Genomic DNA, 24177 nt, shown 5'->3' on the forward strand with positions numbered 1-24177 from the left:
AGGAGTCTTACCTTCGGGTCTTGGCTGGAACAAACTAATTTCTTTTGGCAGTCTTGAGTTTTCTCAGGCAGGCACTTTAAAAGGGGCTAGAGTCATCCTAGGGATGTGTCCTTGAGCTGTTAGAAACTATGTTAAGAGTTCATGCTGGACATTTCTCTTGCAACAGTGTATTACTGATTAAAATCTGTTCTCACTACTCTCACACGGCTTTCTGTATCTTTGGCACTTATCACTTTTATTACCCGCGCTTTACAGATTAAAATTTTGGCACTTAGATTGGCAGCCTTGTTTAAAAGCACACCAGCAGAGCCGGGCTTTCTCCTTACCCGTGTCTTCCGGTTTCCTACGGGCTCAGGGAGCCGCGCAGGGCTCTCAGCCCATAGGAGGAGCAGTTTGTCAAGGCCTGGAGCAGAGCGGCGAGCTTTCGGCGGGAGGCGGTGGTGCAGGGTGGCCCGTTCCCAGATTAGGCCCCAATGCTGCGCGCCCTGAACAGCACCCTGCGCTTTCCGCGCCCCTGGAGGCCGCTTGAGACCCGCGGCTGCTCCTCCAACCCCGGGGCTGCAGGCCGGGAGATCCAGGTGTGCGCTCTGGCGGGTCCAGACCGGGGTAAGTGCCGAGAGCCCGGAAGGCGGCTGGGGTGAGCTCCTGCTGGCTGAGAGGCAGGCCTGGTGCTGTTGCCCTGTACGGACCCATGGCCAGTGCTCCCACTACAGGGAGGCAGACTGAAGCTGATTTCAGAGAGAGAAAGTAGTGAGTGGTCCTGAGAGAGAACTTAGTTCCCTACCCAGAAATTGAACCTGGGTAGCCTGGATGAAAACCAGGAATCCTAGCTGCTAGACCACCAGCTGGGAGAGGCTAGAAGGAAAGCAGGCATTTGAAAACAAGAATGTTTCAAGGAGGCAAAGACTGTAAAAACAGGTACAAAGTTTATTATTACAGACACAGCACAACATATGGGAGAGTACACAGGGAAGCAGTTATATTTAAGTCAGAAAAGCCAGGCAGAAATACACACCCAGAGAGAAAGGGTATCTGGGCCTCTCTAACGAGGAGGAGGCCAGTAAAGAGGTGAGTTAAATCACTCATAAAGACAGCCTCTGGGTGTTTATATATGGCAAATTATCTTGTTTCTTCACACCTGACTGGTCCTAGGACCTCCCCAATATGCCTGGGCAACTTTTTTGGGCATCTTTGCTAAGATGGATCCCACTGCAAAAACCTATGAGGGTGTGTCCATGCTTACTATAGGGTGGCAACCCCGCCCTTTTTGATCCCTAGAAAGCCTTTCTGCACATGTGTAGACAAGGACATTTTTCTTGACCTCAGGGGTGATCATCTTACCTCTTTATTCCAGCAGAGCTCATTTACTGACACTAGCTTTGTCCTTGGCGGGTCTGGGTGAGTGAGAAGCTTCAGTTTTACTCCACTGACAAAACACCAGCTGTCTGGCCCAGGGGCCCGTCTATCTCCTACCCCAAAACCAGTAAGAGGGAGGCAGGTTGCTCAGTGTGTTTGAGGATTGGACCCCAAAGTTCCTGCATCCCAGTAGAGGTTCCCTGGGCCTAAATCCTTTGGTAGGTGACCACCTTACCTGCCTCCCCCACCGTAATTGTGAAGGGATTCTGCGTCAATATTGGTCCCTTCAGCCCGAGATTTAGTGGCCTGGGGGCTGTGAGGAAAGAGAAGGGACTCGTTCAAGGGTAGAACTAAGTGCCAGCAAGCCCACCCCGACTAGAGCTTTAAAATGCCTGATTTTCCTCACAGGCTGAGCATCCTGGCAAGGTTCCAGTGGGCTGGGGCAGCCGAGCCAATTCCAATTTGGCTTAGGGCCTCCCGCCTCCTGGAAAGGAGGAGCTGAGGAGAGGGGAAGGGGGCGGGAGAAAGGAGGGAAGCGGAGAGAAGCGGAGAGGCCATGAGGAGGGCTTGGCGCCCCCCTGTGCAATTGCCCTGCAGCTGCTGCTGGAGTTTGGAGTCCTGCTGACTCAAAGGAAAGTTCACAGCAGTCGTCACTGGCAAGAACACCTTGATTGAGCCTTGTGTTGCGTTTTCTTGGTCGTGTTATATTTTGTTTTATTTCTGTTTGGGGGTAGTGTTATTTGTGAAGGCGGGCAAAGGGCAGTGATTGGACTTTGCATTCAGTGGCATTCCCCTGTCTGCCGTGTGTCACCAGCTGGGCAAGATCCTCTTGTCTTTACTTTCTCCCCAGGTCCAACCCCTCTAAACTTCTCCGCATTTAAAATAGCATTGTGTCCAAGTTTTAGTTTACACAGATTGTATTGTTCTAGGCATCTCATATTTCTTCTTTTCTCTTGCTTGATACTAAGTTGAAGAGCTGTTGAAGAACTGTTCCTTGCTCCGTGATACTGTATACTGTTCCCTACCTACATCCCCCACTCTTGACGGACATGAAGGGGCTTCTGGCGTCCAACTACCTCACTTGGTGAGAATTCTCTGGCCAGGTGGGATGGCTAGTGTTAGAGAATACCCCAGTTGCTCTCACTCTTTGTTGACTGCCAAACGGGCTACAGTGTTTGCCTTAAAATAGCTATAACTATTCTCCCAACTTTACAGATCAATAAACCGAGGAACAGAGAGTTTAAGCAACATGAACCAGGTCTGATTTTAAAACCTGTGTTCTCAACTATTAATGGACATCACTATTCTTCTAGTAATTCAGGGACTAAGAACACAGACTTGTACATTAGTTGAAAAATTATCATGGCTCATTTGTAGATAGGAAAACTTTTTATCCAGAAATAACAAGTATCACAGTAATCCAAGTCTGTGACCCAACCACTAATGCCAAAGAAGTTGAACAGTTCTATGAAAACCTACATGACCTTCTAGAACTAACACCAAAAAAAGATGTCCTTTTCCTCATAGGGGACTGAAGTAGGAAGTCAAGAGATACCTGGAGTAACAGGCAGGTTTGACCTTAGAGTACAAAATGAAGCAGCCCAAAGGCTAACAGAGTTTTGCCAAGAGAATGCACTGGTCACAGCAAACACCCTATTTCAACAACACAAGAGCTGACTCTTCACATGGACATCACCAGATGGCCACTACAGAAATCAGACTGATTATACTGTTTGCAACCAAAGATGAAGATGCTCTATACAGTCAGAAAAAAAAGAAGAAAAGACAGGAGCTGACCTTGAATCAGATCATGAACTCATTGCAAAGTTCAGAATTAAATTGAAGAAAGTAGGGAAAACCACTAGGCCATTCAGGTATAACCTAAATCAAATCCCTTATGATTATACAGTGGAAGTGAGAAATAGATTCAAGGGATTAGATCTGATAGGCAGAGTGCCTGGAGAACTATGGATGGAGGTTTGTAACACAGGACAGGAGGTGGTGATCAAAACCATCCCCAAGAAAAAGAAATAGAAAAAGGTAAAATGGTTGTCTGAGGAGGCCTTACAAGTAGCTGAGAAAAGAAGAGAAGCAAAAGGCAAAGGAGAAAAGGAAAGATGTACCCATCTGCATGCAGAGTTCCAGAGAAGAGCAAGGAGAGATAAGAAAGCCTTCTTAAGTTAACAATGCCCTTAAAAAGAATACATTTGAATCAGTTCTAATGAGATGGATGAAACTGGAGCCCATTATACAGAGTGAAGTAAGCCAGAAAGATAAAGACCAATACAGTATACTAACACATATATATGGAATTTAAAAAGATGGTAATGATAACCCTATATGCAAGACAGAAAAAGAGACACAGATGTATAGAACAGACTTTTGGACTCTGTGGGAGAAGGCGAGGGTGGGATGTTCTGAGAGAATAGCATTGAAACAAGTATACTATCAAGTGCGAAACAGATTGCCAGCCCAGGTTGGATGCATGAGACAAGTGCTCAGGGCTGGTGCACTGGGAAGACCCAGAGGGATGGGATGGGGAGGGAGGTGGGAGGGGGGATCAGGACAGGGAACACATGTAAATCCATGGCTGATTCATGTCAATGTATGGCAAAAACCACCTCAATATTGTAAAGTTATTAGCCTCCAACTAATAAAAATAAATGAAAATAAATAAATAAATAAAATTTAAAAATTAAGTTAACAATGCAAAGAAATAGAGGAAAACAATAGAATAGGAAAAACTAAAGATCTCTTCAAGAAAATTAGAGATACCAAGGGAACATTTCATGCAAAGATAGGCACAATAAAGGACAGAAATGGTAAAGACCTAGCAGAAGCAGAAGATATGGGGAGAAGTGGCAAGAATACACAGAAGAACTGTACAAGGTCTTAATGACCCAGATAGTCTCGATGGTGTGGTCACTCACCTAGGGCCAGATATCCTGGAAAATGAAGTCAAGTGGGCCTTAAGAAGCATTACTACGAACAAAGCTAGTGGAGATGATGGAATTCCAGCTGAGCTATTTCAAATCTTAAAGGATGATGTTGTTAAAGCGCTGCACTGAAGATGCCAGCAAATTTAGAAAACTCAGCAGTGGCCACAGGACTGGAAAAGGACTGCTTTCATTCCAATCCCAAAGAAAGGCAATGCCAAAGAATGTTCAAACTACCACACAATTGCACTCATCTCACATGCTAGCAAAGTAATGCTCAAAATTCTCCAAGCAAGACTTCAACAGTATATGAACCGAGAACTTCCAGGCATTCTAGCTGGATTTAGAAAAGGGAGAGGAACCAGCGATCAAATTGCCAATATCCATTGGATCATCAAAAAAGCAAGGGAGTTCCAGAAAAACATCTACTTCTGCTTCATTGACTAAGTCAAAGCCTTTAACTGTGTGGATCACAACAAACTGGAGAATTCTTAAAGAGGTGGGAATACCACACCATCTGACCTGCCTCCTGAGAAATCTATATGCAGGTCAAGAAGCAACAGTTAGAACTGGACATGGAGCTGGACTAGTTCCAAATTGGGAAAGGAGTATATCAAGGCTGTATATTGTCACCTTGTTTATTTAACTTATATGCAGAGTACAGATGTGAAATGCCGGGCTGGATGAAGCACAAGCTGGAATCAAGATTGCTGGGAGAAATATCAATAACCTCGGATATGCATATGATACCTCTCTTATGGCAGAAAGTGAAGAGGAACTAAAGTGCTTCTTGATGAACGTGAAAGAGGAGGGTGAAAAAGCTGGCTTAAAACTCAACATTCAAAAAACTGAGTTCATGGCCTCTGGTCCCATCACTTCATGGGAAATAGATGGGGAAACAATGGAAATAGTGACAGATGTTATTTTCTTGGGCTCCAAAATCACTGAAGATGGTGACTGCAACCATGCAATTAAAAGATGCTTGCTCCTTGGAAGAAAAGCTATGACCAACCTAGACAACATATTAAAAAGCAGAGACATCACTTTGCTGAGAAAGGTCCACATAATCAACTATAGTTTTTCCAGTAGTCATGTAGGGATACGAGAATTGGACCATAAAGAAGGCTGCAATGTGTTAGTCAGTCTGTCGTGTCTCACTCTTTGTGACTCCAAAGTCTGTAGCCCACCAGGCTCCTCTGTCCATGGAGTTCTTCAGGTAAGATAACCAGAGTGGGTTGCCATTTGCTTCGCCAGCGGATCTTCCTGACCCGAGGATCAATCCCAAGTCTCCTTCATTCCAGGCAGATTCTTTACTGTCTGAACCAGCAGCTGTGCTGTGCTGTGTGCTTAGTCACTCAGTCGTATCTGACTCTTTTCAACCACATAGACTGTAGCCCACCAAGCTCCTCTGTCCATGGGGATTCTCCAGGCAAGAATACCGGAGTAGGTTGCCATGCCCTACTCCAGGGGATCTTCCCAACCCATGGAGCGAACCCAGGTCTCCCTCATTGCAGGCAGATTCTTTACCATCTGAACCACCACAGAAGGCCCTGAACCACCAGGGAAGCCCTCGAAGAAGTCTGAGTGCGGAAGAATTGATGCTTTCAAACTGTGGTGCTGGAGAAGACTCTTGAGAGTCCCTTGGACAGCAAGGAGATCAAACCAGTCAACCCTAAAGGAAATCAACCTGGAATATCCATTGGAAGGACTGATGCTGAACCTGAAGCTCCAATACTTCGGCCACCTGATGCAAAGAGCTGACTCACTGGAAAACATCCTGATGCTGGGAAAGATGGAGGAGAAGGGGAGACAGGATAAGATGGTTGGATGGCATGATCAACTCAATGGACATGAGTTTGAGCAAACTCTAGATGATGAAGGACAGGGAAGCCTGGAGTGCTGCAGTCAGTGGGGTCACAGCGTCAGAAATGACTGAGCCACTGAACATTAAGTGTCAGGAGATTAAGCTTCTGCCCTTGCCAGAGGGCATACAGAATGTCCTAGAGGGAAGGAGATAAGGAAACCGAGAAGAGGCAGTGGATGAGGCATGAGGAGGAGACCCAAACACAGGAGACCATCCCACCATCCTCCTTAGAAGTCACCAGTTCTGTCTTCCACTTGGCGTGATAGCACCAGAGCATTGTCACATTGTGCCTGTTGTCTTTGAAAATGAGATTAGCTCGTTAACCACTTCTCACTCTTATGGCTTTACTCCAGCTCCTTACCTGAATAGTGAAGGTTCTCCACCACAACCTGACCATGTCACTTTATCTCTCCTACCATGGGTTTGTTCATTTTAAGCCATCCCAGTTAAGTGTTTTCTTCTAACTATGCCCCTGACTTGGGTCCTCTCCTCCCTCTCTACCTTTGTAAACCACTTAGGAATTACACCCTCTTCCCCCACCCTTGTCCTTTGGCATTCCTTCTGTCTGGACTAGTCTTCCTCATCACTTGTTAACTCTGAGGGTGAGGATTGCTAGCTGGGTCCACCTAGTAACTTTGGCACATTCTCTTCTTTTCTGAGCCTCAGTTTTCCCCTCTATATACTTAGGGATTATTAAGGCTTCCCACACAACTCAGTAGTAAAAGAATCTGCCAGTGCAGGAGACACGGGAGACTTGGGTTTGATCCCTGGGTCAGGAAGATCCCCTGGAGAAGGGAATGGCAACGCCACTCCAGTATTCTTGCCTCGAGAATCCCATGGACAGAGGAGCCTTGCAGGCTACAGTCCATAGGGGTTACAAAGAGTCAGACACTACTGAGTAACTGAGCACACATACCCACATGACCTTCCAGTGGTTTCTATCAACTCCCACCCACATCGCTGTGTGATCCAGACCATCCAGATAGATGTGATTCTAGGTCTTCTGCTAAGCAAATCAAACCATCACGGGAGTCTGATAATCAGAGTAGAGAGGGTGCAATGCAAACCCATCATTATTACTGGGGTCCAGCAAGGGCAATGTTCCCAGAATAGGGTGTCAACTAAGAAGTCAGGCTGAGCTCTCTTATTTCTGCAGGGCCTGGCATGTGGTAGTACAAGTTGAACATTGTCAGGTGAATGAATGAAAGCCAAAGACACCCTGTCTGGCTCCTTAGGTCTCCCAGCTTAGAGCTCACACCTCATATTGGGTCCCAGACTTTCACCAGCTTCTGTGCATTTTCCCTGCTCTAAGTGCCCATAAACTCTGGTTATGCACTTATGGACATTATCTCTTTTAATCTTAATTACAACCTTTTTAGTATTTCTATTTATAGATCAGGAAAGTGAAAGTCAGAAGGATAAAGTAACTTGTCCAAGGCCATGGAGCTGGTATGTGACTGAGTTGTGATTTCAGCCGAGCACCATATTTGCATTCTGCAAGAGGGAGCTAGAGATGAAATATGGGAGAGAGTTAGCCAGAGAAAAAGGAAAGACAGAACAGGAAAGTGAAGAAGAGAGGAAAGTCCCTTCAATCCCAGGATGTCATGACTATATTTGTTTTCTATTGCCACATAACAAATTACCACAGACTCTGTTGCTTAAAATAGCATACATTTATTATCTCATAGTTTCCATAGGTCAGAAGCCCAGGCATAATTTTGCTGGGTTCTCTGCTTCAGAGTTTTAGCAGGCTGCAATCCCGGAGTTGGCAGAAGCTATGGTGTCTCATCATAGGCTCAACTGGGGATGGATCTGCCTCCAGGTTCCTCAGGCTACTGACAGAATTCATATCCTGTTGTTGTAGTACTGAAGTCCTGTTTTCTTCCTGTTAGCCAGGGGCCACTCTGAGCTCCTAGAGGCTGCCCACAGGACCCTGCCACAGGACCGTATCCATGGGCCCACTAGTTTCTCTAGTGTGTGCTAGTAATACAGTCTTTTTAAATTTTATTTATTTTTGGCTGTGCTGGTTCTTCCTGCATGAAGGCTTTCTCTAGTTGCAGCGAGCAGGGGCTACTCTCTAGTTGCCATGTGCAGGCTTCTCATTGCATTGGCTTCTTGTTGCAGAGCTTGGGCTCTAGCGCACGCAGGCTTCAACAGTTGTGGCTCGCAGGTTTAAGGGTCCAGGCCATAGTTGTGGTGAATTAGTTTAATTGCCCTGCGGCGTGTGGAATCTTCCTGGGTCAGGAAATGAACCCTCCGCATTGGCAGGCAGATTCTTTTACCAGTGGACCACCAGGGAAGTCCAATACAGGGTCTTGTATACATTATAAACTAATCACAAAAGTGACATCTCATTGTCTTTGTCATATAATTGGACCTAATCTTAGAAGTGATCTTTTATGACCTTACCTGTGTTCTCTAGGTTAGAAGCAATTCACAGGTTCTGCCCACAATCAAGGGAAGGGGATTATTCAGGATATCAACACTGGGGCCACTCTAAAGTCTATCTGCCACAGTGGCCTTGGACCTAGACTGTTCTCCTCAACCCTTCTGATGTAGTTCCTCTGTATCCACCAGTTTCCCTTCCCCAGGTTGCAACATTTTCTTTTCTGGAAAGGAGGACCTTTGGGACATCTGAGTTCCTCGGTGGGACCTCCAGGCCTGCGGGGCTCAAAGAGTTCTATGAAGGTTTCCAGGGAGGCTAACGAAGCCTTCTAGACTGCATGTTACAGTTCTCTGTCCCAGACCACAGTTCTCTAACTGTGGCTGTAAATCCTTTCCCTTGAGAGCACCAGAACTTTCACTGGCCCTTCTGGGTGTCTCAGATCAGCTCACACTGAGAACAACATCTTAATGAATTCTGCTTGTTCCACAAAGCTAGGTACATTGAGAGAAAAGAACAAGAGGCCTTTGAAGACCAAAGGATTGGTGAACACACTCCTCTAATCCATCCTGACATTTTACAGGAGGGGAAACAGCCAAGAAGGCATAAGAGTATTTGAGCCTCTGCCTAGAGTCTGTCTCTGTTCCCCACACCTGGCCCTGATTTGGCACGAGGCCAGAGGGATGTACAAAGGCCAGATTGTAGGGAGTCTTTTGGGTGGTAATAAGGATTTAGAATGAATTCTGATGAAAAGGGAAGCAAGAAGAATATGGTCAGATTTGGGTTAGAAAGATGACTTTGACCCAAATGAGGGAATGAATGTGGAAGGAGAAGGGGAGGCAGAGCTGAGGACAGTGGGCCGGTTGGGGCATTCATGTAATAGGAGAGAGAGCCCACCTGCTTATGGCTGCAGGAGGGCGGGGTGTGAGCTGAAAGGTCTGAGATCCACGAGGTTGGATTGTCTGCCTCGGACACGGAGTAAACTTCAAGTGTCAGAAAAACAGAGGCAACAGGAGAGACCTCCGAGTTGATATGTCATTCACTCACCGAAGGAGCAGAAGAAAGACTGATCATTTTTTGACATGTTGGTCTAGATGTCAAGTGAGCAGCAGGATATATTCAGGCTTGGAGCTCAGAGGAGAGCAGGCTGGGTGTGCGGGGCAGTCCTGCGTGTACAGGAGGCAAGCACATGGGAAGCAGGAAGAAGGAGAAGGGGCAGACGAGCAAGCACAGCCCTCCTGACTCTCCTGTCACACCTCACAGGGCTCTCCCTTTCCTCTGAACTCCTCCAGTTCTGGAAGACACTAAAAGGTGCCCCCCCTCCCCCCGCCAGGAAATATGCTGCATTGGCATAGGGATATTTTTGAGCTAAAGCTGCTTGAAATAAACAGCAGATGCAAGAAGGGCATGCTTCTCCCTTTTTCTTACTGAAAACAGAAGATTAAAAACTCCCATTTGAAAAATGCCTTTCTTCAAACTGGAGATAAAAAAAACATTCTTCAACAGGGAGTTGAAGCCAAGAGAATCCTGTACAAACAGACAAGTGTGTTGAAACAGACAAATGTGAACAGACAACTGTGTAGAAACAGGCCTTATCTTCCTATAGCCTCCCACATAGTTAACTTTGCCACAGTTGCTACTCTGCCTTCAGCCTACTGTAAAAGCGTGTTGTTTGTTGTTGTGTCAACCCAGTTGTGTCCATCTCCTTGCGACCCCATGGACTGCAGCACACCAGGCCTCCCTGTCCCTCACCATCTCCCAGAGTTTGCCCAAGTTCATATTCATCACATGGATGATGCCATCCAGCCATCTCATCCTTGACGCCCTCTTTTCCTTCTGCCCTCGATCTTTCCCAGCATCAGGGACTTTTTCAAAGAGTCAGTTGTTCACATCAGGTGACCAAAACACTGGAGCTTCAGCTTCAGCATCAGTCCTTCCAATGAGTATTCAGGGTTGATTTCCCTTAAGATTGACTGGTTTGATCTCCTTGCTGTCCAAGGGACTCTCAGGAGTCTTCTCCAGCACCACAGTTCAAAGGTATTTGGCACAGTCTTTGGCACTCTACCTTCTTTACGATCCACTGTAAAGACACTAAAAGGTCTGTCTTTTACACTCTTACAACCATCCATGACCACTGGGAAGACCATAGCCTTGACTATACAGACTTCTGTCAGCAGAGTAATGTTTCTTCTTTTCAACACACCGTCTAGGTTTGTCATAGCATGTAGATCTACCATTTCTGGGGGGTCTTCATTTCCTTTTGAGGGGTCCTGTGTTACATAAAACTTGAACAAACTCATATGCTTTTCTCCTGTTAATCTGTTTTATGTTGGTTTAATTCTCAGGTGCAGCCAAAAAACACTAAAGACCCAGCTCTGCTACACTCAGGGCCCTCCTCTGTGCCACTCCCTCTGTCTGAAATAGGCTTTTCCCCACCAACACACACGCACACTTTGCTCTGGCAACTCCTATTCATTCCTCAGCTCTCAGCTGAAAGGTCACTTCTTCCCCCAGGAAGTCACTGCTGATCTTCTACACTAGGGCTCCCCTCTGCCCACTCTAAACCACCAACCTCCTGTCTTTTTTTCCCCCATGTCCTTGTCGCAAATAGTAATGACTTGTTGAATGTCGATCTCCTCTGTTAGATGGTAGGATCTAAGAGGACAGGGACTGAGTCTGCTCTAGTCTCTGACATCAATGTTTAGTACAGAGGCCAGTGTGTGTTAAATACATAACTGTACAAACGACTGAATAAAGAGATCTTGGACTGACCTTTCAGGAACTTCAACTACTTGAGTAGTCTCATAGAGAACAGACTTGTAGTAGCCAAGGGGAAGGAAAGGTTGGGGAAGAAGGCATTAGGAGTTTGGGGTTAGCAGATGCAAACTATTATATATAGAATGGATAAACAAGGTCCTACTGTATAACACAGGGAACTATATTCAACATCTTGTGATAAATCATAATGGAAAAGAATAGGAAAAGGAATATATATGTATATAACTGAATCACTTTGCTGTACAATAGAAATTAACACATTTGACAAAATATAATTTTTCAAATGGAGTAGTCTCTTACATGTAGTATTTTTCCCACTATACCTCACTCTGAAAATGAAAATTTTTACCTATTTCCACCTTGCTCAAATGCTTCCATCTATGAGCTGCCAGTTATAATCCTATAGTACTTTATGTATTTATTTTACTTATGACCTCATATTATCATTTACTTATATTAGGCTACAAGCACTAATGCAACAATCCCTTGAAGACAGGGATTGTTACATATCCTTATAATACCCACAATTTATTATACGTCAAAGTTGTTCACTAGATATGCAGGGTTGTTATTTATTTAGTAACAAACAGTTGGCTTTTATTTTTTGTGATCTTAGTTTTAGTCATTGTATTTGGTCATACAGTCATATCTAGGCTTTTTAAAATTCTCATTTATTTCAAGCTAATAAAATTAAACATCTTTTCATGTGCTTAGTGGTCATTTGTATATCTTCTTTTGTGTGGTTCTCTTTTGTTAAGAAGTGGGTTTTTTAATCAAAATACAACTGACATATTAGTTTCAGATGTTCAGTTCAGTTCAGTCGCTCAGTTGTGTCTGATTCTTTGCGACCCCATGCACTATAGCATGCCAGGCTTCCCTGTCCATCACCAACTCCTGGAGCTTGCTCAAACTCATGTCCATCTCGTTGGTGATGCCATCCAACCATCTCATCCTCCCTCTTCCTCTTCTCCTCCCGCCTTCAATCTTTCCCAGCATCAGGGTCTTTTCCAATGAGTCAGTTCTTCGCATTAGTGGCCAAAGTATTAGAGTTTCAGCTTTAGCATCACTCCTGAATATTCAGGACTGATCTCCTTTAGGATGGACTGGTTGGATCTCCTTGCACTCCAAGGGACTCTCAAGCATCTTCTCCAACACTGCAGTTCAAAAGGATGAACTTTTCAGCGTTCAGCTTTTTTATGGTCAAACTCTCACATCCATACATGACTACTGGAAAAGCCATAGTTTTGACTAGATGGATCTTTGTCGGCAAAGTAATGTCTCTGCTTTTTAATAATGCTGTCTAGGTTGGTCATAACTTTTCTTCCAAGGAGCAAGCATCTTTTAATTGCATGACTGCAGTCACCATCTGCAGTGATTTTGGAGCCCAAGAAAATAACATCTGTCACTCTTTCCATTGTTTCCCCATCTATTTGCCAAGAAGTGATGGGGCCGGATGCCATGATCTTAGCTTTCTGAATGTTGAGTTTTAAGCCAACTTCTTCACTCTCCTCTTTCACTTTCATCAAGAGGCTCTTGTTTGCTTTCTGCCATAAGGATGCTGTCACCTGTGTGTCCGTAATTGATATTTCTCCCGGCAATCTTGATTCCAGCATGTGCTTCATCCAGCACAGTGTTTCTCATGATGTACTCTGCATATAAGTTAAATAAGCAGGGGCACAATATACAGCCTTGACATACTCCTTTCCGGATTTGGAACCAGTCTGTTGTTCCATGTCCAGTTTTAACTGTTGTTTCTTGACCTGCATGTAGATTTCTCAGGAGGCAGGTAAGGTGGTCTGGAATTCCTACCTCTTTTAAAAATTTTCCAGTTTGTTGTGATCTACACAGTAAAAGGCTTTGGTGTGGTCAATAAAGCAGAAGTAGATGTTTTTCTGGAAATCTCTCTTGCTTTTTTGGTGATTCAGTGGATGTTGGCAATTTGATCTCTGGTTCCTCTGCTTTTTCTAAAACCAGCTTGAACACCTGGAAATTCACGGTTCATGTAATGCTGAAGCCTGGCTTGGAGAATTAGCATTACTCTGCTAGTGTGTAAGATGAGTACTTGTGCAGTAGTTTGAACATTCTTTGGCATTGCCTTTCTTTGAGATTGGAATGAAAACTGACCTTTTCCAGTCCTGTGGCCACTGCTGAGTTTTCCAAATTTGCTGGCATATTGAGAGCAGCACTTTAACAGCATCATCTTTGAGGATTTGAAATAGCTCAACTGGAATTCCATCACATCCACTAGCTTTGTTCATAGTGATGCCTCCTAAGGCCCACTTGACTTCACATGCCAGGATGTCTGGCTTTAGGTGGGTGATCACACCATCGTGGTTATGTAGAGTCTTCTGTGTATTTTTGCCACCTCTTCTTAATAACTTCTGCTTCTGTTAGGTCCATACCATTTCTGTCCTTTATTGTGCCCATCTTTGCATGAAATCTTCCCCTGGTATCTCTAATTTTCTTGAAGAGAGATCTAGTCTTTCCCATTCTATTGTTTTCCTCTATTTCTGTGCATTGGTCCCTGAGGAAGGCTTTCTTTTCTCTCCTTGCTATTCTTTGGAACGCTGCATTCAAATAGGTCTGTCTTTCCTTTTCTTCTTTGTCTTTAGCTTCTCTTCTTTTTTCAGCTATTTGTAAGGCCTTGTCAGACAACCATTTTGCCTTTTTGCATTTCTTTTTCTTGGGGATGGCCTTTATCACTGCCTCCGATACAGTGTCACAATCCTCCATCCATAGTTCTTCAGGCACTCTATCAAATCTAATCCTTTGAATCTAATTTTCACTTCCACTGTACAATGGTAGGGGATTTGATTTATGTTATACCTTAATGGTCTAGTGGTTTTCCCTACTTTCTTCAATTCAAGTCTGAATTTTGCAATAAATTCATGATCTGAGCCACAGTCAGCTCCTGGTCTTGTTTTTGCTAGCTGTATAGAGCTGCTCCATCTGTCTGCAAAGAATATTAATCAGTCTAGTTTCAGTATTAACCATCTGGTGATGTCCACTTGTAGAGTCTTCTCTTGTGTTTTTGGAAGAGGGTATTTGTAATGACCAGCTCGTTCTCTTGGCAAAACTCTTGTTAGCCTTTACTTTGTTTCATTTGTTTCACATATACAATGTAACAGTTCAATATTTCTATATATTATGAAATAATCCCCACAGTAAATGTAGTTAAGATCCATCACCACACACACACACATTTTTGGGTGTGTGAGGGAACTTGTAAGATGTACAGTCTTAGCAACTTTCAAATATTGTTAACTCTAGTCACCATGCTGTATATTATATCCCCAAGACTTATTTATTACAGATATATGTTGAATAAATGAATTAAGAATTTTTAAATTGAGTAGAAGAAAATCTAGAAAAGAAGTGCAGAGGCATCATCTGAGAGGTAGGAAGGCCAGGAAAATGTGGGACCACAGGCAGGTACATGTTGTTGTATGTTTGTCAAAACCCATAGCATATGCAACCCTGAGGGTGAACTCTAAAGTAAACATGGAAGTTGGGTGATAATGACACATGCATGGAGGTTAATCTTTGGTAACAAATGTCCCACTCTGGTAGGAGGCCATGCATGTGCAGTGGCTACAGCATTTATGGGAATCTTCACACTTTCTCAGTCGTGTCTGACTCTTTTCAATCCCATGGACTGTAGCCTGCCAGGCTCCTCTGTCCATGGAATTCTCCAGGCAAGAATACTGGAGTGAGTTGCCACTTCCTTCTTCAGGGGATCTTCCAAACCCAGGGGTTGAACCCAGGTCTCCTGCATTGCAGGCATATTCTTTACCTTCTGAGCCATCAGGGAAGCACTTTCTACTCCATTTTGCTGTGAACCTAAAACTGTTGTGAAAAAAACTGTCCATTTAAAAAAAAAAAAAAGGCATGGCAGAAAATGTTCAAGGAGGAGCAGGTGTATGGTCAGGAGAGTTAACTGTAGCTGAGCCTGGGAGCAGGATGGAAATATGTCCCTCGGTTAGTGATGTGATTACACTGGTTACACTGGTCTCACTTAGGTGAGAACAGTTTCTGCCAAGTGATGGGGTGGGAGCTAGACTGGAGAAGACTTAAGTGAGTGGAAGGCAAGAAAATTATTAACTGCATATGGAAAACCCTTTCAAGAAGTTTCACTGGTGCTCATGAAAGAATATCACATGAGTAGGGCAAAGGACATTCTCTTGCCAAAGAGGACAGAATGTGAATGTGCTCAAGCCTCTGGATTAGCTGTTAAATTCCGATGACAGAGGCATCTGCTCACGTGCCCTGTGAGTGTGCAATCAGTACATTCCATGCTGCAGGAAACCTTACAGGTCAAATGCCCCAGGTTCTTTTTTTCTCTTTGGCTGTGCCAGTCTTTGTGGCAGTATTTCAGAACTTAGTTGCAGCATGTGGGATCTAGTTCCCTGACCAGAGATTGAAACCAGGCTTCTTGCATTAAGGGAGTCTTAGCCACTGGACCACCAGGGAAGTCCCACCCCAGGTTCTTTAATAAATAACTTTTGAGCGAAAGATAGGGCTAGAGGCAGAACCTAAGTATTTTAACAAGCTTCTAAGAGTTGTCTTTTTTTTTTAATTAGCAAGTCTAAACTATAATATCTAGAGATGACCAACTGTGTGATACAATTGTAAAGAAACGCAAGGAAGTGATCACCATAAAAAGTCAGGAGGAAAAAAAAGTCAAGAGAGTTGTTACTTTTGGGGGGACGTGGGAGCAATGAATGAATCAGGGCACATGAGATTTCTGGGTGGTGGTATTATCATAACTCATTCACTCCAGAAGTCTGGCTGTGTGTGTGTGTGTGTGTGTGTGTGTGAGACAATGGCAGAAGTAGGCAGGGACCACTGGGGCAGTCATTCCTGTCCCTCTCCCCATGGTGCTCCAAGGTTCTCAAGCCCTTCCACTTCTACGAGGCAGAAAGGGCAAGGGTTATTGGCCAGATCTTACAGATGGGAAAACTGAGGCCTGAGTGTGTGTGCCTTGCCCCAGGTCACACTGCTCATCAAGGGTAGAGGCTGCCCAGATCCCAGACCCCAGGCCGGGACTGAGCAGGGCAGCTGGCTCACCCAAGGCTGCCCTGTCCCCTGCAGGAATTGCTGAAATTCTGATGAACAGACCGAGCACCCGCAATGCCCTGGGGAATGTCTTCGTCAGTCAGGTGAGTAAGGGCAGGCACCAGGGTGGGCTGGGGCTGAGCTGGGAGTTATCTGATCGGGTCTTCTCTGCAGCTGCAGGAAGCTCTGGCCCAGCTTCGGGAGGACCAGCAAGTGCGTGTCCTGATCTTCAGGAGTGGAGTGAAGGGTGTGTTCTGTGCAGGTGGGTTTCCTTCCGTGCCCCCAACCCGGGGCTCAGGTGGGCTCCCACCGGCCTGCATTTAGGGGATACTTCAGTCATTTCTAGCACAAGAGTCAGGGCTTCCCAGGTGGCGCTATTGCTGATGAACCCGCCTGGCGACACAGGAGACACGGGTTCCATCCTGAGTTGGGTACATCCCCTGGAGGAGGAAATAGCAACCCACTCCAGTATTCTCGCCTGCAGAATCCCCATGGGCAGAGGAGCCTGGCGGGCTCCAGTCCACAGGGTCACAGAGGCGGACACGACTGAAGCGACCCGGCACACAGCACAGGACTCACTCCCACTGAAAGCTGGGAACGCGGAGGGGCAATTCCTTGCTTAGAGCAACACAGCTAGTGAGAATTCAGTTAGAACTTGACCTCTCTCACCCCCAAGTCCTTGTTCTTTCTGTTCTGACCCTTCACTGAGGAAATGAGAAAGTGGAGTCCAAAGACACTCACCAGGTCTGTGGCCAAGACAGGACTGACTTACTGCCCCTTCGCCCACCGACAAGTCCCTCGTCAAAAAACTCTTCCACGGCTCTGCACCATTTGGTCCTCACAACAGGGCAAGCCCCACGCACTTCCTTTCAAAGATGAGAAATGCCGCATCCCAGGCCCACAACAAGAAGCAAGTGAAGGAGAGCCGAGCGAAGAACTGACTCTGGGGTGGCCGTGGAGGGGCACTGGGGAGACGGGAAGAGGCTGCAGAGGGCGAGGGTGGGAAGCGAGTGATTCTTAGGCGGTTTCAAGGGCATGTGGCTCAGTCCCCAGACCTCAACTGCCAGGATCCCGGTGAGCAGCCTGGGGAGGGAGGTGGCAAGGGAAGTATGAGACCAGTCTGCCTGACCCCGCGACCCTGATCGAGGCCCTCCTCCTACTGCAGCCTCTTCCTTTGGCTCCCCCATGGTCTGATGTCTTCCATCACAGTCACTTCATGACTGTTAACCCCGCTCCTCATCCCCCCAGCGAAGGACAGGAAAGTAGGGGGCATGCAGGAGGTCTGAATCTGCCCCCGATTTGCCCTGGAATCCTGGGCTAGTCCCTGTCTCTCTCTGGGCCTCAGTTTCCCCATTTGTCACTGAGGGGCTAGGACTAATCAGACTCCCAAGGGCTCTCCCAACTGACTTTCACATAATCGAGGACTTGCAGAGACTATGTTCACCCCTTATTCGTGACTCAGGCTCCTGCCATCTGACCTCTGATGACCCTCCACCGTCATTCTCTCACCCAGGACCCTGCGTACCCCCACGCCACTGTCCCTGCACTCACTCCTCATCTACTTGACCTTTCAACCTCCCCCACCAAGCCCTTCTTTTAAAAAATAATTATACCTGATGTATGCCAATTATTTCTCAATAAAACAGGAAAAATAGTTAATAAAATTTTATTACTATTTAATGTATTTTTTGAGTTGTCACAAATATATACATTACACAAAATTTATATTTGAATCACTCTGAAGTGTAAAATTCACTGGCATTAAGTACATTCACAAGGTTATTCAACAATCACCACTATCGATTTCAAAAACTATTTCATCATCTCAGTAAACTATGTACTCATTAAGCAATTCCTCCCCATTTTCCTAACACCCAGTAACCTCCATTCTACTTTCTATCTTTACGAATTTGCCTACTCTGTGTCATACAAGTAGAATCATACATTTGTCCTTTCATGGCTTGCTTATTTCACTTAGCATCATGTACTTCACGTTCATCCATGTTGTAGCATACTGCAGAATTTCTATCCTTTTTACAAATGAATAATACTCCCTTTCACACATATATTCCACATTTTGTTTATCCATCTGTTGATGGACTTGGGTGGTTCCCACATTTTGGCTATTGTGATTAATACTGCTATGAACATTGGTGTGCTCGTATCTGCTTGAGTCCTTGCTTTCAATTCTTTGGGGCATATACTTAGGAGTAAAGTGGCTGGACCATGTTGAACTTTGGGAGGAAGCACCAATATATTTTTGACAGCAGCTGTATCATTTTACATTCCTACCAGCAGTACATCAGAGTTCTACACACCAATGTCAACACTTTTTTGTTTGTTGTTTATAATAACTGTCTGAATGGCTACAAAGCACTAACCTATTGTGGTTTTTACTTGCATTTCCCCAATGATGTTGAACACAGCTTCCAGTGCTTACTGCCTTATCTTCTTTTTTTAAATATTTATTTGGTACACTGGGTCTTAGTTGAGGGACAGGATTTTCAATCTTCATTGTGACATGCCACCTTTTAGTTCTGGCATGAGAGCTCTAGTTCCCCAACTAGCGATCGAACTTGGGCCACCTGCATTAGAAGCCGAATCTTAGCCACTGGACTAGTGGGGAAACTCCACTGGCTTATTTTCCTTGGAGAAATGCCTATTCAAGTCATTTGTTTGTTTGTTTGTTTTTGGCTACTCTGCACAACTTACATGATCTTAGTTCCCGAACCAGGGATCAAACTGTGCCCCCTGCAGTGGAAGCATGGAGTCTTAAACCACTGGACCACCAGGGAAGTCCTTTGTATTTCTTTTAAGTTGTAGGAAATCTTTATATATCCTAGATATCAGTTCCTTACCAGATGTATGATTTGCAAGTTATTTCCTTCCGTTCATGGGTTGTCTTTGCTCTCTTCTGATGCATTAGTTTTTAATTGTGATGAAATCCAATTTATCTTTTTGTTGTTTTTGCATCTATCCTTTTTCAAACTCCTCCTTCCTCCCTGGCTTCCCTGATCGAGTTTTCCTGGTGTTTCTCTTTCCTCCCTGGCTGCTTCTCTTCAGGTTTCCATTGCTGGATCCTTTGACAGCCTGGGATTCAGTGCCAGGTCATTTCCCAAGGGCTGTCACCCTTGCATCTGCAGGTGCAGACCTGAAGGAGCGGGAGCAGATGAGTGAAACAGAAGTGGGGGTCTTTGTCCAGCGGCTCCGAGGCCTGATGACTGAGATTGGTGAGGGTTCTGGAGTGGGGAGGAGGAGGGCATTCAGGGGTCCTGCTGATCCTAGCCTCACCCAATCTACCATAATCTAAAGAGAGAATGGTTTCTGTTGTGAACTCTATGGAGAGATGATTCTCCCAGGGAGAGGGGGCAGGGACAAGGAATTCTACAAGGAGGAGGGTGTCACAAGGGTCCAAAGGGCACTGGCTCCCCAGCATTAGTGCCCTGCTAGATCTGACCCCCAGCCCCTGTGCTCAGGGTACAAGCCTGGCCATACCAGGGTCAACTTTAAGCAAGCATGCTTGCAGGCTTTGACAAATGCTTGTTCCTTTTTCTGGAATATCCCTCCTAGGCCATCTGAACTGTTTATGCATTCTTTAAGATCACCAGTGCCTCCTCCTCCAGGAAGCCATCCCTGGCCCATCATCCAAGCTTCCTTTCTCAGATCACTGATCACCCTGAGTCGTCATCACCTGTTTGCCTGTCTGCCTTCCCCGTGTCGGATTCAATTCTGTTCCCAGCACACAGAATGAGAAGGGAGAGCAAAAAGGCTGGTCCTGGGGAGGCCCACAGGAGGGTGGGCCTGACCAGGCATCACCCTGCCCATCCACCTCCCCACTCCTGTTCCCCAGCTGATCCCACAACTTTCCCCAGTGGGAAAACTGACTGCTAAGATAACCCGGCTGAGGTACCAGGAGAGGTCCCCAAGCTTGGGGCCAATGAAGCCTTCTGTCACAACCAGCTAGACCGTCTCCTACCCTGAGACACTGTCTTGGTCCTACCAGGGCCTGGCAGGCTGAGCCGTCCTTTGTCTCCACAGCAGCCTTCCCTGCACCCACCATTGCCGCTGTGGACGGGTTTGCCTTGGGTGGAGGCCTGGAACTTGCCCTGGCCTGTGACCTCCGAGTGGCAGGTACCGGGTACAGCGAGAGGTGTGGGAGGGTGGGAGGGAAGAGTGAGCGACACAAGCTGATTCTGGGGACTCTGCAGTCAGCCACTGCTCTCAGCTTGCCAACAAACCCCAGAACTAAAGGCAAAGTGGGGACCAAGGAATTCAGGCGGTAGTGGCTCCCCCCGCCCCCCGCCCCCCCCCCCCCCCCCCCCCCCCCCGCCCAGCCCCTGACTGCTACAGGACTCGTCCCTTCTCAGAGTCAGCTGCCCTCAGCTCAGGACTGCTCATGCCAACCCCAGGGCAATTGCTGACACAACTAGAAAGAACATAGAGAACGAAGGTTGGAGACAAAGGTATCTCTTCAGTCTTCCAGTTCTGTCCAAGCCAGCTTTATCAATCATGTTGTGAACAAAGGTACATGCCCAGTTAATCACAAGCATGACTGGGCAGGAACAGTGCCCTACAGTAGTTCTATCAGAATCCACAAAGGTTTGCAGTAGTAGATCAAAGAAACTGAACTTCGAAACATGGAGGGCAGAGAGGATGAAGATAACTGATTGCTTTAACCTTGCTGACTTGGTGGTTAGGTGTGCCCTTTTTAGAGCAGATCAGAGAAGATCTGAGTGCCATAATGGTGCCACACTTTCTCGTGCCACCAAGCAAGAACTTTTCATCTTTTTTTTAACATGTAGCCCCAGGCATAGACGGACTTTATATCCACATGATGCATAACAAAGAGAAGCCATCAAATACCAGGGCAGGTCATAGCACCAACTCTGGTTCTCACCTGCCTGTGTTTAGGGGAGCTAACTTGAAGGGATTGGTGGGTAGGAGGTGAATGTAAACCCCTCCCTCCCATACTGCATGGTTCACAGGGACTGTGTTGAGGAATTCAGGAGAAGCCTATGGGGTGGGACACTCAAGGAGGGCTTCTCACAGGAAGTGCAACTCAGAAAAAAGGATGTGGATCAGAATACAGGAAAATTTCAGGCTGACAAAAAGCTGGAAGGAAAAACTGGTGGCAGCAGGAGTCAGCAGGAGTCGCTGACACTCTAGGCCAGACCTGAGTTAACATGAGACAGAGAATCCATTAACTCACAAATAGGCACTGGGTACCATCCAGGAACCCGTCCTTGTTCTAAGCACCATGACCTCACTTGATCCTAAACAGTTCTATAAAGCAGGTAAAAGAGAGGTTATCATTTTCCCTGTCCATGAGGCTCAGAATGGCTAAGAGAGTTGCTCAGTGAGTTGTGGAGGTTAAGGTGAGTGTTGGGCCTCCTGACTTCCAGCCTAGAGCTCTTCCAAAGGCAGTGACTGGAGAAGCCTGGCTGTGGCTGCACCATGAGAAAACTGATTGGCTGGAGGGGTGAGCAGAGCCCAGAGTGTCTCTTATCCTCAGGGACTGGTGCTAGAAGACAGGGTGGGGGCTTCACTCTGTTTTGTCTAAGCAGCTTCCTCGGCTGTCATGGGGCTGATCGAGACCACCCGAGGGCTCCTCCCAGGAGCAGGTAATAACACACACCATCCATCCTCTACCTATTCAATTCCACTCTATCCAGCATAATTCCCTACTTTCCTCTCTTGCCCTATGTTCTGGGTTCTTCCCCACCAGCCTAACCCAGTCTCGTCCTCTGAGAGGTCTTGGCTGACTCCCAGCCAGGGCCTCCTCTGGGCCCCCATGTCCCATGAGGATTCACCACCCCTACTCCATCCTGGCAGGAGGGACTCAGAGGCTGCCTCGATGCCTGGGGGTGGCCCTGGCGAAGGAGCTCATCTTCACGGGCCGACGACTGAGTGGGGCGCAGGCCCAGGCTCTGGGGCTGGTGAACCACGCTGTGGCCCAGAATGAGGAGGGCAACGCCGCCTACCACCGGGCCCGAGCCCTGGCCCAGGAGATCCTGCCCCAGGTGCGACTGCCGCTCAGCGCGGGTGGGCCTGAGCCACTGGGGTCATGGGCGGGGATGCCGGGGGCAAGGGCGTCTCATGCAACCACACAAGGTCCATTTCCCCAGATTTATAAAATTAACTGTCTTTGGTGGTTTTGCCTCCATTCAGCCATCTAGTAAATAATACTAAATCAGATTTTAAGTCAAATGAAAATTGAGTTCTGAGAGGCTGAGATCAATTAAGCTTGAAAATCCTCAGAACAGCCTGTAAAACAGAACTTCCTGAGATGATGCAAATGATCTCTATCTGTGCCATCCACTGAGGCAGTCACTAGCCACATTTTGTTGCTATGTCCTACTCTGTGTGACCCCACAGACTGTAGCCCACCAGACTCCTCTTGTCCATGGTATTTTACAGGCAAATATACTAGAGTGGATTACCATATCCTTCTTCAGAGGATCATCCCAATCCAGGGACTGAACCTGAGGCTCCTCTGCTTGCCAAGCAGTTTTTTACCACTGAGCTACCTGGGAAGTCCCACTAGCCACATTACGTAAAGTTTTAATTTCTCAATTATAGTTCCCATATTTTAATGCTAATAGACACATGTGGCTATTGGCTATTGTATTGGACAGTAGAGCATTAATATGTCCCAAAATTGAAAATGCAAGTTTCTTTAAAACAGATAAAGAACTACCAGCCCATCTCTCCATGCATACTACGTGGTGGAAAAGCACTTGAAATACATGATGTAGGACATATATTAAGACCCATACATTTTTTTTTAAATCATCAAATAGCCTATTAACATATAGTCTCCCCAAAAGTTTAGATACCCAGGGAGTGGGTTAGGCCCTGCCTACAGTAATCTCCAAAGTATCCGAGAGGCTCCACTGGCTTCTCACTTCTCTAACAGAGCCAGAGGGAGGTCCCAAGTTTCCATAAAAACAGGCAAGCAGCTGAAATGGAGCCAGGTTCTGTTAAGTTGTAATACGGACTGAATCCATATGGTGCACCCTCATCCTTCAGACACAAACAATCCTAGGTATTTTAATAGTGTCCCAGTGTTAGAACAATCCAAACAATTGGGATGATTATCCCTGTCGTGTCTGTGCTATAACAGACCCAACAAGGTTAAGTGACTGCTCATCAAAGTCAAAGAAAGTGACTGCAATAATACCACAAAGACAGACACTATTTTAGCATTCATTCTGCATAATACAGAAATACATATAATAACTAGTGCAGAACATGTACAAAATTTTTAAAGAACAAACTAAATCTTTAATGGATTTCAAATACAAAAAATTAAAGACATGTTACAAAAGTCAAATATAATATTGTTAACCATACTGTATCATTTTAATATTAACACAGAAAAGTATTTGAAATTAATCATGAAAAGTAAAAAAGACTTATCTTATTTAGGGGAAAAAAAAAATCTCCCTCAAATAATCCTGCCTCTTTTTTTAACTTTGAGATCTTTACTTACTTGCTTGCTTAGTTACTTGAGGGTAAGGACCATAAAAAACTGATGGTAAATTTGGTTTAAAAGCATTTGTTTTATCTTCATTTCCTGTTTATAGTTTCGTCACATAAATGGAGAGTCTGATGCTGTTCATTTTAATGCTGTTGTGTTTCTCTTATACTTGGTCAGAAAGTCTGAACTGATAACAAAACTCTGAGTGACTCAGGGTGGTAGCTAATTATACTTCCACAGATTGAGGGGCCTATTGTAGACTCTAGGGTTTGTCATTTTGCATAAAATAAATAACAAGGTCTTTGAGCTTGGTCTCAAGATGATT

General features: G+C 45.7%; 1 protein-coding gene across 2 annotated transcripts in view; it reads left to right on the plus strand.

The window, feature by feature from the left end:
• The first annotated feature begins 339 nt into the window (after nucleotides 1-339).
• Nucleotides 340-24177, plus strand: part of LOC133041342 (enoyl-CoA hydratase domain-containing protein 2, mitochondrial) — a 29662-nt gene continuing 5824 nt past the window's right edge. The window contains exons 1-7 of one of the 2 annotated variants that reach the window (XM_061121871.1): nucleotides 340-606; nucleotides 16409-16476; nucleotides 16553-16634; nucleotides 19516-19602; nucleotides 20411-20503; nucleotides 21937-21993; nucleotides 22205-22392. In XM_061121871.1, coding sequence (XP_060977854.1) covers nucleotides 474-606; nucleotides 16409-16476; nucleotides 16553-16634; nucleotides 19516-19602; nucleotides 20411-20503; nucleotides 21937-21993; nucleotides 22205-22392 — 708 coding nt within the window. In that variant the 5' untranslated portion in view covers nucleotides 340-473. Of the gene's footprint in view, nucleotides 607-16408; nucleotides 16477-16546; nucleotides 16635-19515; nucleotides 19603-20410; nucleotides 20504-21936; nucleotides 21994-22204; nucleotides 22393-24177 lie in introns of both variants that reach the window. The other variant, XM_061121870.1, reaches the window with a different exon arrangement.

Source organism: Dama dama, chromosome 20, assembly GCF_033118175.1.
Source record: "Dama dama isolate Ldn47 chromosome 20, ASM3311817v1, whole genome shotgun sequence".
In the NCBI taxonomy this organism is placed as follows: Eukaryota; Metazoa; Chordata; class Mammalia; order Artiodactyla; family Cervidae; genus Dama; species Dama dama.